The sequence below is a fragment of the Myotis davidii genome, unplaced genomic scaffold (assembly GCF_000327345.1).
Source record: "Myotis davidii unplaced genomic scaffold, ASM32734v1 scaffold69, whole genome shotgun sequence".
Lineage (NCBI taxonomy): Eukaryota > Metazoa > Chordata > Mammalia > Chiroptera > Vespertilionidae > Myotis > Myotis davidii.
This window is the reverse complement of record NW_006300363.1, coordinates 3,093,540-3,107,610: the sequence shown is the minus strand read 5'-3', so window position 1 is coordinate 3,107,610 and position 14,071 is coordinate 3,093,540. Positions and strand designations below refer to the sequence as shown.

At 56.1% G+C, this 14,071-nt stretch overlaps 1 protein-coding gene across 1 annotated transcript in view; it reads right to left on the bottom strand.

Moving 5' to 3' along the window:
* SCN4A (sodium voltage-gated channel alpha subunit 4) overlaps window positions 1-14,071 on the bottom strand; it is a 32,943-nt gene that overhangs the window by 8,438 nt on the left and 10,434 nt on the right. Inside the window, exons 11-18 of the mRNA XM_006776707.2 lie at window positions 13,656-13,894; window positions 11,716-11,889; window positions 10,211-10,567; window positions 4,243-4,737; window positions 2,221-2,353; window positions 1,357-1,511; window positions 870-1,040; window positions 14-136 (exon numbers count right to left, since the gene is read on the bottom strand). Coding sequence (XP_006776770.1) covers window positions 14-136; window positions 870-1,040; window positions 1,357-1,511; window positions 2,221-2,353; window positions 4,243-4,737; window positions 10,211-10,567; window positions 11,716-11,889; window positions 13,656-13,894 — 1,847 coding nt within the window. The remainder of the gene's footprint in view (window positions 1-13; window positions 137-869; window positions 1,041-1,356; window positions 1,512-2,220; window positions 2,354-4,242; window positions 4,738-10,210; window positions 10,568-11,715; window positions 11,890-13,655; window positions 13,895-14,071) is intronic.

The window sequence follows — 14,071 nt, the reverse complement described above, 5'->3', positions numbered from 1 at the left end:
CCCCAGCACCCACCCGCATGCCCTCGAATCGGGACAGTGCCCTCAGGGGGCGCAGGGCCCGCAGTGTCCGCAGGGATTTGATGGGTCCCAGCTCCGAGTAGCCCATCCAGTTGGCCACCAGGCTGATGATGGAGACCTGCAAGGGGAAAGGGGGATTGGGGTGTCAGGGAGTGCAGGGCCCCTGGCTCCCCCCAAAGCCCCGGGACTCAGCCCTTGAGGACAGGTCTGCCACAGGGGCCTCCTAGACTCACAGCTCTAAGGGGTCTCTCCCAGGCCCCTTCCCTAGTGGGTGGTCCTCTCTAGGGGGGATTGTCCCAGCGCCTATAGGAGCCTGGGCTCTATCTCAGCGAAACAGCGGCCCTGTGCCCGTCAGAGAGGTTACAACAGTGATTCTCAACCTGCCTAATGCCGCGACCCTTTAATACAGTTCCTCATGTTGTGGTGACCCCCAACCATAAAATTATTTTCGTTGCTACTTCATCACTGTAATTTTGCTAATGTTATGAATCGTCATGTAAATATCTGTTATGCAGGATGTATTTTCATTGTTACAAATTGAACATAATTAAAGCATAGTGATTAATCACAAAACAATATGTAATTATATATGTGTTTTCAGATGGTCTTAGGCGACCCCTGTGAAAGGGTCGTTCGACCCCCAAAGGGGTCACGACCCACAGGTTGAGAACCGCTGGAATACAACATCTTCCACAGATATGGGCAAGGACAGTCATCACCCTCCTACTCACCCTCTTGCCCTCAAGGCTCCCCTTTCTCTCAGGGAGTAGAGGTCCCCCCAGCCTGTTAGTCCCCTTCCTGGCCAGCTGTGTCCGAGGAGCCTGAGACCCCAGCCTCTGCGAGGGCAGGACGGCTAACCAGGGGTCTGACGCGCTCTGTGACCTCGGGTAGTACACTTTGAAGCCGTAGGCCACCCACTTGAGCAGCATCTCCAGGATGAAGATGTAGGTGAAGACCTTGTCGGCGTACTCCAGGATGGTGCGGATGGTGGGCCGCTGCTCGATGTAGATGTCCTCGAAGGCCTGCGGGCACAGCACGGGGTGGCCAGAGCCCAGGAGGCCGGGCAACCATGTCCCCAGCCCTGCCCGATGCTGCTGGGTCCCAGAGGCCTGGGATGGGGCCAGGCCGGTGGCGTCTCCCAGACTCCTAATGCCCATCATGGGGGTGAGCGAGTTCCCCGTGGGGAGAAGCTCCTCCGGCGAGTTCCTCAAGGGCTCTGGGCTGGAGCCTGTCCAGGCCGCGTCCCTCCCGCAGTGTGGGAAGGAGGGGCCCCCCCCGAGGGCCTGCTTTGGGCCTGGCCCCTGCCTCGCCCATGCCCCTCCCCAGGGCAGTGCCTACCAGGGCGCCACTGCTGAGCAGGATCATGAAGACGATGAAGGTCTCAAACCAGTTGTGCTCGACGATCTTGAAGCAGGCCCTGCGCAGGGTCCACCACGTCTTCCCGCGGCCCTGGGAGACGTCCACGTAGAGGCAGGGACAGCGCTGCACACAGGCTGGGGAGCACAGGGGCACCCCGTCACGGGCCCGGTGGCTGCCTCCCCATGCCTGTCAGCATGTTCCCGTCACCTCCCAGGATGCCCCCTCCAGACCTGCACCTCACTTCCTCCCCCTCCCCGGCCTCATGTCCTCCCCTGCTGGTTGGAAATGGGCCCGGCCCCTCCCCTAGAATGGGGCTCCCAGGCTCTCCCCACACAGCCTTCTCCGCCATGTGCCAACTGCTGCCAGGGATGGATGCGCAGCAGAAAGACAAGCAGGGGTGTGGGCCCCCAGCTCAGGGGCTGTCCCACCTTCCCCGCTCCGCCAGGCAGCCTTCACTCTGCACAGCTGGGCCCTGTTCTCCAGAGCTGTGCCCTGAAGGCTGAGCAGGCCTTTCTCCCTGATGACGCTGCCCAGGAAGACTGACTCAGCGCTGCCTTCCCTGAGCCCCGCTTCGTGTCCAGGGCTCGATGGGGAATTGGCAAGGCAGCCCTCGGGGTGCTGCCGGCACCCACTGCACACACTGAAGGCTCAGGTCAGGGCTGGAGGCACCCCGGCTCTGACACCCCTGCCTGGTGCTGCAGGGCAGGGTGGCATCAGGGGAGAAGGTCCCACATGCTTTTGGTGACATGCATGCCCCCGAGAGGTCCCCAGGGAGGCAATGGGCTGGGATCTGCTGGGCCGGGGGTGCACCAGGCGAGGTGGGGTGCACGTGTGCGGGCTCACCCTCAGTGAAGCACTCCTCAGGCTGCTCCCCCTCAGGGTTCTCCTCCACCTGCTCCTCGGCATCCTCCTCGGGGGGCTTGTAGTCCACTGTGCTGCAGACGGAGGAGTTCCTGTCCAGGGACTGTGGCAGCTTCTGCAGGGGCCAACAGGGTCATGTGACCCCTGGGTCCTCCCACCAGGTGGGGCAGAGGAGGTTAGGGTGGGAGACCAGAGGGAGAAGAGAAAGAGGGATTGGGCAGACCTACTCACTCACTCACTCACTCACTCAACCATGGATTATGGAGCGGGCACCGGCTCATGCAGAACCAGTTACCAAGGCAGCCGTGGTCCTGCTCTTGTGGCACTTAGATTGGGAGCAGGGTAGGGCTCAGGCCAGGCAGGGGCGGTGAGGATGTGAGTGGATGTGTAAAGGCCCCAGGTAAGGGAAGAGGCTGGGAGAAAAGCAGGCTGGGGTGGCTGGGGATGGCTCCGGCTGCTGGAAGTTCTGGGAAGCTTGGGAAGGCCTGACGAGGGCAGCAGAGGAATAAGATGCCTAAAGGTACTTGCGAGAGGCCTGAATGGGGGTCAGAACAGACTAGGGCTGCCACAACCCCAGATATCAGTGCGTGGTGTCCCCAGACCTGTCCCTAGGGGCTGTCTGGATGAGGAACCTACCAAGGACCAACAATTTTCCCAGCTGGAGCTCCAGCCAGGGGCCAAGAAATCTGATGGGAGTGGAGCAGGCGGGGAGGCTGGTTCTCCGATCTGGCCAAGCCTCCCCCACCTCCTCCTGGTGCCTGCCAGCTCCCGGGCCTAGACTCCCTCAAGGGGGAACCCCTACATGGTTGGGGGTGAGGCCCCTGAAGAGGAAGATGGAGAGGGCAACTGGATGTCAGCTCTGGATCCAGAATGGTGACCAGAAAACTAAGAGTCCTGGTGTCCAGTTGACAGAAAGGGAGACTGAGGCACGGGGCAATAGGTCAGCCAGGGCATCCACTGAGTCAATTGTCCCACCCATGTGCCCCCACTCCCGAAATCCCCCTTGGAATCCTGTTTTCCTGGCTCTAAAGCGTGCTCAGAGCCCTGGCCTGGGTGTCTCCAGCCCTCCCCCACCCCCGCTCGTCATACCGAGGTCCGTGTCATAGTCCCGGGTATTTATAGCTTGGCAGGCACTCGGCCCTCTGGAAAGTCAGCGTGCCACATATTTGGGGGGAATAAGAAGTCAAGAACTTTCAGGGCAAAGTTCATTTGGGCCCTGGTGCCCAGCCCAGCCCAGGGCCCATAGGGTGCCGGTGGGCAGGGCCTTATGCTAGGTCCTTCCCCAGTCAGGCCGCAGGGTGGGTGAGGGGCTCAGAGTCAGCTTCCCGAGGAGGCCCAGGCAAGGCCCCAGAGCTTCCGGGGGTGACCAGCAGCCCCTCACCATCCTGGGAGGGAAGGAGCAGGAGCAGGGGACATTTCAGCCCAGCCGCTATAGGGCCCCTACAGGGGCTGGGGGGGGGTGGGGTGGTCAGGACTCTTACTGAGGCTCCCTGCACTCTCCCTACCTGAACTCCTTGCTCCACTGCACCTCTCCTCAGAGTCCCCAGTCCAACCTGGCACTCTGGCCCACCCTGGGGGGGAAGGGACCAGCCCAGGGGGCGCTCTAAACAGAAATAGGTAACAATGGCAAGAACGGAGTGGGGTAAAGAGAGCCCTGGAGTAGAGGTTTCACAGGTTAAGAACAGCCGGGCCAAGATCGCCACCTGCTGGTGAAACAGGGCCCTGCCGGAGTTGTGGGGGTGGGGTGAAGGGCACTAGGGCAGGCAGGACCTGTCATGCTAATCATGTCAATAACAGCAGTAACCGTCACCATTTACCCAGCGCTCACTATGTACTGTACACACATCCTCTCATCTAAGGTCACCACCACAGTGACCCCAGGTAGGCACCATGACCCCCATTTTTCAGATGGAGAAATGGAGGCTTGGAGGCTTGAATAAAGTCACACAAAAATGTGAAGCTGTGACCGCTGACCCCCGACGCCAGGCTCTGCGATGGGCTCACCTTGACATCCTCCGCCTCCGAGAAGGTGTCAGTCTCCTCCTCGGTGGGCATCTCCAGGTCGGACTCCTCGGAGGCGATGGGCACGTGGATGGTCAGGTAGGGGTTGTTGATGAAGTTGAGGTGGTCCAGCTCAATGCTGGGGGTTGGCCCGTCAGCCAGGCCCACGTGGTTCAGGATGTGATTGTCCTTCAGGTCCTTGTCACCCTCCTTGGGCGGTGGTTCCTTCTTCTCGTCCTCGGGGGCACTCTCCCCGGCCTCCCCGGCCTCCCCAGCCTCCCCGGCCTCCCCGAGCCTCCCGATTTGGAGTATGATCTCCTTGGGGCTCAGGATTTTGCCGTGCAGCAGCCCCAGCAGGAAGGCTTTGGCGAAGCTGATGCCCCACTTGATGCGCCCGATGGCGATCTGCAGGTTGTTCATCTCGCCGTCCTCGTCCGGGGCTGCCAGGCTGTCGGCGCTAAAGGAGCTCAGCAGCAGGGCCAGGAAGAGGTTCAGGACCTGGGACCAGGGGTAGGGGAGCCTCAGCTCAGCCTCCGGGCCCCTGAGGGTCCTCAGGCCTCCAGGCCAGATCTACTCCATATTGAACATTTAAAACAGCGCCACCTAATGGAGACCTCACGACTGCTCATGGAGGTGAGGCCTGCCACTCTTATCCCCACTTGGCAGGTGAGGAAACTGAGGCTTGGGCACAGGCTAGGACCTTGCGGACCGAGGCTGAGGCAGGGCTTGGGAGGCCCCTGGATGACAGGGACTCTTTCCATGATGCTGTCCTCTGCCTCCACTGCCAGGGGACGCAGAGCAAAGACCAGGGTGCATGTCTCCGAGCTTCCAGGACTTACAGGGAACCACTTCTTTGAGCCATCTTTTCTTTCCTGATAAGTGGGATTTTAATAGACCCTGTGCTCCCAGTGCTCAGAGGCATGTCCCCTGTTGCCCTGGAAGGGGCAGTGACCTCTTTCTCCATGGGGTCCCCTGCTCCACGTGGTTCTCTTCCCAAAGTCTTGCTGAAAGGGACATAAGAGGCTTCTGGTCTACCCACTGCCTCCCGTCAACTTTATCTTCCAGTGGCCAGACATTTACTGGGCCCCTCCATTGAGCACAGGAGCCAGTGGCCTGAGGGAGCTCCCACCTGCTAGAGACAGACATCTGATCAGAAAAATCATATGCAGTGAGTTTGCACGGCCGTGGAGATGGGCACGGAGGCTTTGAGACCATGCTGCTTGGTTTTGAATCCTAGTTTACGAGCTGTATGTCCAGAGGCAAGTCAGATCTCTGCAGTGTGCCTCGGTTTCCTCATCTGCATATGCAGATGTTTCCAGTGCCTGCCTCCTCGCATTGTGGTGAGCACACAGTAGGCACTCCAACATGTTGGCTGTTAGGTGTGCAATATTGGAAGGCAGGGCCAGGCTCTTTCTCTGGGGGCCCTGGGGAGGCCCTGGGAGCCTGTCCATGGGAACCGCCCACCCTTGCCCATCTTCTCCGCCTGCCTCTCACTGTCTGACTTTCACCAGCGTCCTCCAAGAGCCTTCTGTCATCGTCTTAACCATCGTGTTAACATGATACCTTTAAAATAGACAGGGTGTCCCCACAAAAAAGTATACATTCTTTAACAGCCGACAACTCAATTTTGAGAAAATAAATACTGCCTTGATAATTATTCAAAGTATGTATATACATTTTGGGGACACCCTATATATATGTGGTGTCTTGTATATATTCTTTCCTTGGGGGAATGTCCTGGGGGGATTCTGCCCCATATCCATACCCCCAGGTACTTTGCTGCCTTTGCCCCCCACCAAAATTTCTTGGTTTTTTCTTCTCTCTCTTGGGGGGAGGCATCCAGTTGCCAGAAACACATCTGAGATGGGAATTAGCTGCTCTCTGGGTCAGCAGGGTTTGCACACGGCTCTTGCCTGGGACAGAAATAGCCTCCTTGGGCAAGGCGGGGAGCGGGGGGACTGGAGGAGGGGAATGGACATCGTGCCCCCTGGGGGCTCTGAGGGGTGGGTTACCTATGACTTAGTCATTTTCCCTCCTTCACAGGAGCCCAAGGAAGTGCCCAAGTGCCATGGATGCAGGGGACATGGGTACCCACACTCCCTGGCAGGGTGCCCTCATGCCCTCTGCACACACCTGCCTCCATGAGCCTGGGGGGGGGCGGGGGCGTGGACCGTGCCCAAGGAGCTGACACTGCCACCTCCCTCGGCTGCTCCACTCCCTCTGAGCGAAGTGGGAGAACCACAGAGCTGGACCAGAAAAGGGTGTCAGCGGTGGGTGAGGGAGTGCGTGCGGGGTGTGTGTGCGTGTGTGTGACACACACACAGACTCAGTGCAGGGGTTCCAGCCTCGAGCCAGACTGCTTCGGCTCACAGGTGACGGCCTCACTTCCCGGGGCCTCTGCTTTCTCATCTACAAAGCAGAGCTGAGCACACGGAGCGTATTCCGAGTGCCGGATGAATGTAAACGGAGGCCAGCCATCCCCATCCTTGCTGGTGTGGATGTCATCACTGTCAGCACTGCGGTTACGATCTATGCTATTGTCATGGGAGTTCAGAGACACAGGTTCTAGTCCAGGCTCAGCTTCTCGCTAGCTGTGTGGTCTGGGCAGTGCCTCCTTGGAGCACAGAACCAGCATCACCGGCCTCACAGGGTTGTGGGCAACATCCAGGATGATGCAAAGAAAGCCCCTCACGCAGGCACTGGCCCCTGGCAGGAGTGTGAGGCCCCCAATGGGTATCTACACCACACATGCCTGTGACATTTGAACTCCCCTGACCTCGAGGGCCAAGTGCTTTGCTAATCACTGAGATGTGTGTTGTGTAATCCTCAGGACCACCCGGTGAGGTGGGTCACCCCCATTTTCCAGATGAGACATACTGAGACCAAATAGGCTAATAACTTGCTCAGGGTTTCCCAGTGAGTGGTGGCAAAGTAGGGGCTTGACATGATTTTGAGTTTGCACACAAAACCCCCTTGCAGAGCCTTTCTGTCACCCCCAGGTCCTCAAACTACATGACAAACTGCTACTCAGAGACTGCTACCCACACCCTAATCCTGCCCCCGGGGTCTGCCCAGACATCTTCCCTCTCTTTCTCCAATCCCCAAGACCCCCCTCCCAGGGACTACCAGCCTGGGGCCGCCTCTCTAGCTGTCCCTCATCCCAGGGTCTCCTCTTCAGTTGAGGTGACAACCCACCCCACCAATCTGCTCCTGCCCCAGCCAGAGCTCAGTGATATCTGAGAAGCGCTGACCCAGCAGCCCAAGGATTCCACAGGCCTTTGCAGAACATGTTGGGGAGGGAGGGGGATGGGACATGCGTCTTCCTGCCTCTGTTGCCCAGGGCAGTGCCTGCCAGCCACCGCAGGGGGCAGCTGAGCACAGCACTCTGGGTAGGACTGACCCCCATGCCACCCAGAGAAGGGGAGGAGTCGGGGTCGGCAAGGTGAGGATAGATGCCTGCCAGGCCCGAGCCACAGAAATGCTGGTCCACAGCCCCACAGCCTGTTTCTCATCAGCCCCTGCACCCCGTCCCTGCACCGGCCCCCCACAAGCCAAGCCCAAAGTGGCAGGATGGATGCTGTTTATGCCAACTCTGGATTCTCCCAACACCCGGGGCCTGATTCCCAGGTACAGAGGGTGAGAGGGTGGGAGAAGGCCAAGAGGCCCAGCAACCTCAGATGCCAGCTCCACGCTGTGCCTTCTTGCACACTGGCACGTCACTCCTCCCAGCCACCCTATAAGGTACCCACTATTTTTCTTTCATGTAAAATTGGAGAATCCAGCCAACCAGAGAGCAGTAATTGGTTCAAGGTCATGCAGATGGAAAAGGAGCTGGGATTGGAACTTAGATCTGTCTGATTCCAATTATTATGTTACTTTACCCCAAACACTAGGTTTCAACAGCACTAATCACAGTGCCAGCCCTGGGCCAGCAGCAAGAGCATCTCCAGATCTCGTTAGAAACACAGATTCCCAGGTGCAGGCCCAGAGCTGCTAGATCAGACTGGGGTGGGTGGGAGGAGGCGGCAGGTTCTAAGAATCTTGCAAGCAACTCTTAAGCAGGTTAAAATTTGAGAATCATTGGATTAAACCACAAAAGTTTTGCCATTTTGAGGGAAACAAAAGAAAAAATAAACAAATGAGACTACATTAAACTAAAAAGATTTTACACGGCAAAGGAAACCATTAATAAAACAAAAAGACAACCTATGGAATGGAAGATTTTTGCCAATGATATCTACACTGATAAAAGAGAAAGATGCAAATTGACTGTACCTTTGTGATGCCCACCAGCCAATCAGGAGTGGGTATGCAAATTAACCCAACAAAGCTGGCAGGTTAATTTGCATACACAGGCGCTGAGCGGCTGGGGGAGGGGCAGGATGCTTGCATCATTGCTATGGTGACAACACAGGCATTCTGCATCACCCCAGTTGCTCCGGGCCTCTGGGCAGTGTGGGAAGGCAGAAAGGCGGCTTCAGCCTGAGCAAAGGCAGTGCCAGCAGCCAGGGGAAGGAAGGCCCATTCTTGCACGAGTCTTTGTGCATCGGGCCTCTAGTATCTTATAAAGGGCTAATATCCAAAATTTATAAAGAACTTATACAATGCAACACCAAAAAAACCAAACAAATCCAATCTTAAAAATGGGCAAAGGACCTGAATAGACACTTCTCCAAAGAGGACACACAAATGGCTGATATATGAAAAAATGCTCACCATCACTAATCATCAGAGAAATTCAAGTTACAACCATAATGAGATATCACCTCACACCTGTCAGAATGGCTATCGTCAATAACCCATAAACAACAAGTGTTGGAGAGGATGTGGAGAAAAGGGAACCCTTGTACACTGGTGGTAGAACTGCAGATTGGTGAAGCCACTATAGAAAACAATAGAGAGCATCCAAAAAAATTTATGGCCCAGCGATTCCACTTCTGAAGAAAGCTAAAACACTAATTGGAAAGAATATATGCACTCTTATGTTCACTGCCACATTATTTACAATAGCCAAGATACGGAAGCAACCCAAGTGCCCATCACCAGAGGAGTGGATAAAAAAGTGGTGATGCATATGTACAACAGAACATTACTCGGCCATAGAAAAGACTAAAATCTTATCATTTACCACAGCATGGATGGGCTTAGAAGGTATTATGCTAAGTGAAATAAGTCAGTCAGAGAAAAACAAATAACATATGATTTCACTTATACGTGGACTCTAAAGAAAAAAATAAACAAAATTGAAACAAACTCATAGATACATAGAGAACAGACTGATGGTTGCTAGCGGGGAGAGGAATTGAGGGACTGTGTGAAAGAGGTAAAGGGATTAAGGTATAAATTGGGCCCTGGCTGGTGTGGCTCAGTTGGTTGGGCATCATCCCATGCACCACAAGGTTTCTGGTTCCATTCCCAGTCAGGGCACATGCCCGGGTTGTGGGTTGTGGGGGTGTGCAGGAGGCAGCCAATCCAAGTTTCTCTCTCTCCCTCTCCCTTCCTCTCTCTCTAAATAGCAGTAAAAAAATATATGAACAACAACAATAAAAAAGAAGTACAAATTGGCCGTTACAAAATAGTCACGGGGCTGTAAAGTCCAGTATAGGGAATGTAGTCAATACTATTGAAATAACTAGTTATAGTACTAGGTGGGGAATGGAAATATCAGGGGGAAGACGTTGTAAAGTATGTGAGTATCTAACCACTATGCTGCACACCTGAAACTAATGCAAAATAATACTGAATAGAAACTGTAATTGAAAAATAAAATTAAAGAAAAAATTTGCCATTTTGGGGTTTGAGGGGGCAGGAAGAGAAGAGCCATGTATCATGCAGTTCAACTCATAGGAAAAGGGCCCTCGCATGACAGCCCCCTTCAGAGGGAATAACGGAGATAAAAGAACGGGTCATGTCTTGGACGCTTGGATTTCCTGGGCAAGGGTGGGGGGGCCACCCAGCCGGCCTCACTCACCACTAGGTTGCCGATGACCATGACCATGAGGAAGACGGTGAGGCACATGGCCTGGCCGGCCACCTCCATGCAGTCCCACATGGTCTCGATCCACTCGCCACACAGGATGCGGAAGATGATGAGGAAGGAGTGGAAAAAGTCGTGCATGTGCCAGCGGGGCAGGCTGCAGTCCGAGGCGATCTTGCACACACACTCCTTGTAGCTCTTGCCGAACAGCTGCATGCCCACCACGGCGAAGATGAACACGATGATGGCCAGCACCAGCGTCAGGTTGCCCAGCGCCCCCACGGAGTTGCCGATGATCTTGATGAGCATGTTCAGCGTGGGCCACGACTTGGCCAGCTTGAAGACCCGCAGCTGCCGGGCGGGAAGAGGGCAGGGGCGAGTGAGGCCGAGGGACTCCTGGTCAACCTGGGGGAGCCCTATCCTCAGGGGAAAGAATCATCTTGAACAGCTCGATTCCCCATTCCCTGAGTGATTGGAAGGCCTCAGTTTGCCTCTCTATTAAATGAGAACATTCATATCCTACTACCTCAGGCTCTTCATATGTTCAAAAGGAAAAAAAAAGTCCTTATTTGTCAAAGATACAGATAAAGCTTCCAGCCAGTGTGAGTCAGTGGTTGATAGTCAACCTATGAACCAGGAGGTCATGATGCCTGGGTGGGCACCGGTAGGGGGCATGCAGGAGGAGCCAGTCAATGATTCTCTCTCATCATTGATGTTTCTATCCCTCTCTCTCCTTTTGCTGAAATCAATTTAAAAAAACGCCACATATTTAAAGATACAGATAAAGTGTTTACAAGTGAAATTATATGTTGGGATTTGCTTTAACATACTCTCCTCCACAAAAAGTGGGGGGACAGATGAAACAAGAGCAGCAGACTATTGATGGCAATTGAAGCTGGGTGATAGGTACACAGAGGTTTATTATACTTTACTAGGGGACCGGTGCATGAATTCATGCATGGGTGGGGTCCAGCCAGCCCGCTCTGATCGGGGCCGGCCACAGGGAAGGTCCAAGGGCAGCTGGTGGGCCGGCCCCACCCCTGATCTGGGTGGGGGGACCGATCGGGGATGGGGCCAGCCAGGGGAGGGTCCGCAGGTGGTTGGCCAGCTGGTCTCGTCCCCTGGTTGAACTCCCGGTCGAGGGGACAATTTGCATATTAGCCTTTTATTATATAGGACACTTTTGTGGATGCATGAAAGGTCCCAGAATAAAGTTTAAAAAAATAATAAAAGTGCTCTCAGGGGGTGGTGGAAAGGGCACTAATTCAGAGCTCCGAGTCTATCACTAAAGATCCTCCCAAGCCTTAGCTTTCAGGGCAACAGTCCTGGCCAAAGTGCCTGTTCCACAGCCACCCAAAGTCACAGGGGTCAAGCTCCTGGGTTGTCATTTTGGCCCCCAGCAGCCCTGTGCGATAGGGGAAGGGGCTCCCTTCCTCCCTATTTTCAGTAAGAAAATCCCCACCCTGCCCCTCTCCCACCCCGGCCCGGGGCTCACGCACCAGACGGAAGGAGCGGAGCACCGACAGCCCCTGCACGTTGGCCAGGCCCAGCTCCACCAGGCTGAGCGTGACGATGATGCTGTCGAAGATGTTCCAGCCCTGCTGGAAGTACTCGTAGGGGTCCAAGGCGATGAGCTTCAGCACCATCTCTGCTGTGAAGATGCCCGTGAAGACCTGTGGGGTGGGGGGCGGCCCCGTCACAGGTCACAGAGCTTCCGGGAGCACAAGGCTTTGAGAGTCCCTGCCCGACTCCCACCTCCTGGCAGATCCAGGTAGTGGCGCCCACGGCACCCGAGTGTGTGTGAGTGAGGAGTGGGGTGGCCATTCCACAGGGGAGATGGGGACCACCCAGAGACCTGGGCCCTTCCGTTTTTGGCCATGTGACCGAGGCCAGTCCTCAACCTCTCGGGGCCACTCACAAGAATATTTAACACTCACAGAGGGCTTTGTGGTTGCCATGATGACCTCATTGGTATGCCGGTTTCTGTGTAATTGGGAGGGATTATCACACCCGTCTCAGGAAAAGGAAACTGAGGCTCAGAGAGGTTAGCGGGAAGTGCTCGGTCGTGCTGCCCACATGGGAACGAGTCAAGTCTCAAACCTGCTTGTATCAGTGTCCTGTTTCTGCTCCCTACAGCCTCTCTACCCTCCCTGGCATGGGTCTCAGGACCCAGCCTCTTGGTGGGCTTGGAAGTCTAGGGCAGGGGCCAAAAGGGGGCAAAGTTGGGAACAATGAGGAGGCCAGAGCCGCCTCACCCCGAAACACAACCCTCTATATGGCGTCTGAGGGCTGCAGAGTCCCTGAAAACTACCCCCTTTCCCCCAGGGCACGGCCCCCCTCCTGCCAGACACCAGCTGCCCTGCGTCCACAGCTTGCCCTGGCACATGCTGAGCCCCGCCCAGAAGCTGTCTCTGGCCATAGCAGGTGCCCAGTCGGGAGCAGAATGTGGGCAGGGGGTGAGCAGGCTGTGGGCCGGCCCCATCACGTACACCCCAGCAGCTGCACCAGGTCCAGAGCATGCCCTGGCCCTCCAGCCCGGCGCGGCCACGGCTGCTCTGGCATCTCCATGGAACACACTTGCCTGCCTCCCAGGCTGGGGACTCCAAGGTCCGAATCCCTTGCTATCCACCCAGGCCTGTCCTTCCTCAAGCCTCACATCTCACTCTCTGAGGCCCCCCCGACCCTCAGGGTGGGGGAGCGCCTGGCCCATTTGCCATCCTGAAAACATTTGAAGGAAACTGAGAAGGGCGGGCAGGGCTGGAGGAGGAGGAGGCGGCTTTTTCCCTTTGTCAGGCTCCACCGTGGCTGGCAATGAGGTGATAATGCTCCTAATGGGTAGGGATAAGCAGGCGGATCAGCGTGTGTCAACAATAGCGGAGCAGGCAGGGCTGCAGAGGGTAGTAAGCCTGGCCACGCTGGAGAAAGGGGAGCGGGCAGGGGGCTGAGGGCTGGGGGACTAGGCCCTGGGGCCTCCAGGATGAGCTGGGGCCTCTTGGGCCAGGGTGCCCATGGCTATATGTCCTACTTCCAGGTCCCGTAGTCCCTCTTAGGCCCACAACAAACAACCTCTAAAGGTGGAGAGACTTGTCACCCAGTCCCCCCACCTCCATTGCCTCAACTCCCCCATATCTGCATCCATGGCATGACCTGGACTCCAGATCCCTGGAGTCCTGATCTTAAGGATTCCAGAACCTCAACCCCACTCTCTCTGCTCCCAGCTATCCTGAAACCCAAATACATCCCATGGATCACCTCATATACCTTCCTTGTACATCAACTTATGTCCCCCACAAGCTGAGAAAATAACCCCAGCTGTCCACATATGCCCCCCCCCCCAATAGTGCCCCATATTTCCACAGCTGAGAGGGCTCCATCAGGCCCTGTGTCCTCTCTCCTGTCCTGCCTGGGAATGACCACCCCTCCCTTACCCTCTCCCTACCAGGTTGCCCACGTTGAGCACGTGGTCAAATTCGTCTGTCATGGGGTAATGCTCCATGGCCATGAAGAGGGTGTTGAGCACGATGCAGATGGTGATGCCCAGGTCCACGAAGGGGTCCATGACGATCAGGTGGATGATGTTCTTGAACTTCATCCATGGGGCGCAGCAGTTCCATATGAGCACTTTGTGGGCACACTTGTACCACCACGGTGGGCACTTCTGGTGGGCCTCTTCCAGTTCTGGGGGTAGGGTGGAATCAGACACGTGATGTGGATCCCCCTCTCAGTGGCTACCTTCCTCCACTTGGTCTTTGGGGCTCCCCAAGCCCTGCCCCTTAGATCACATCTCAAACCTCACCCCTCAGGGTCCCCTACTCCAAGCCACACCTCTCAGTGCAACACCCTCAAAACCCAACC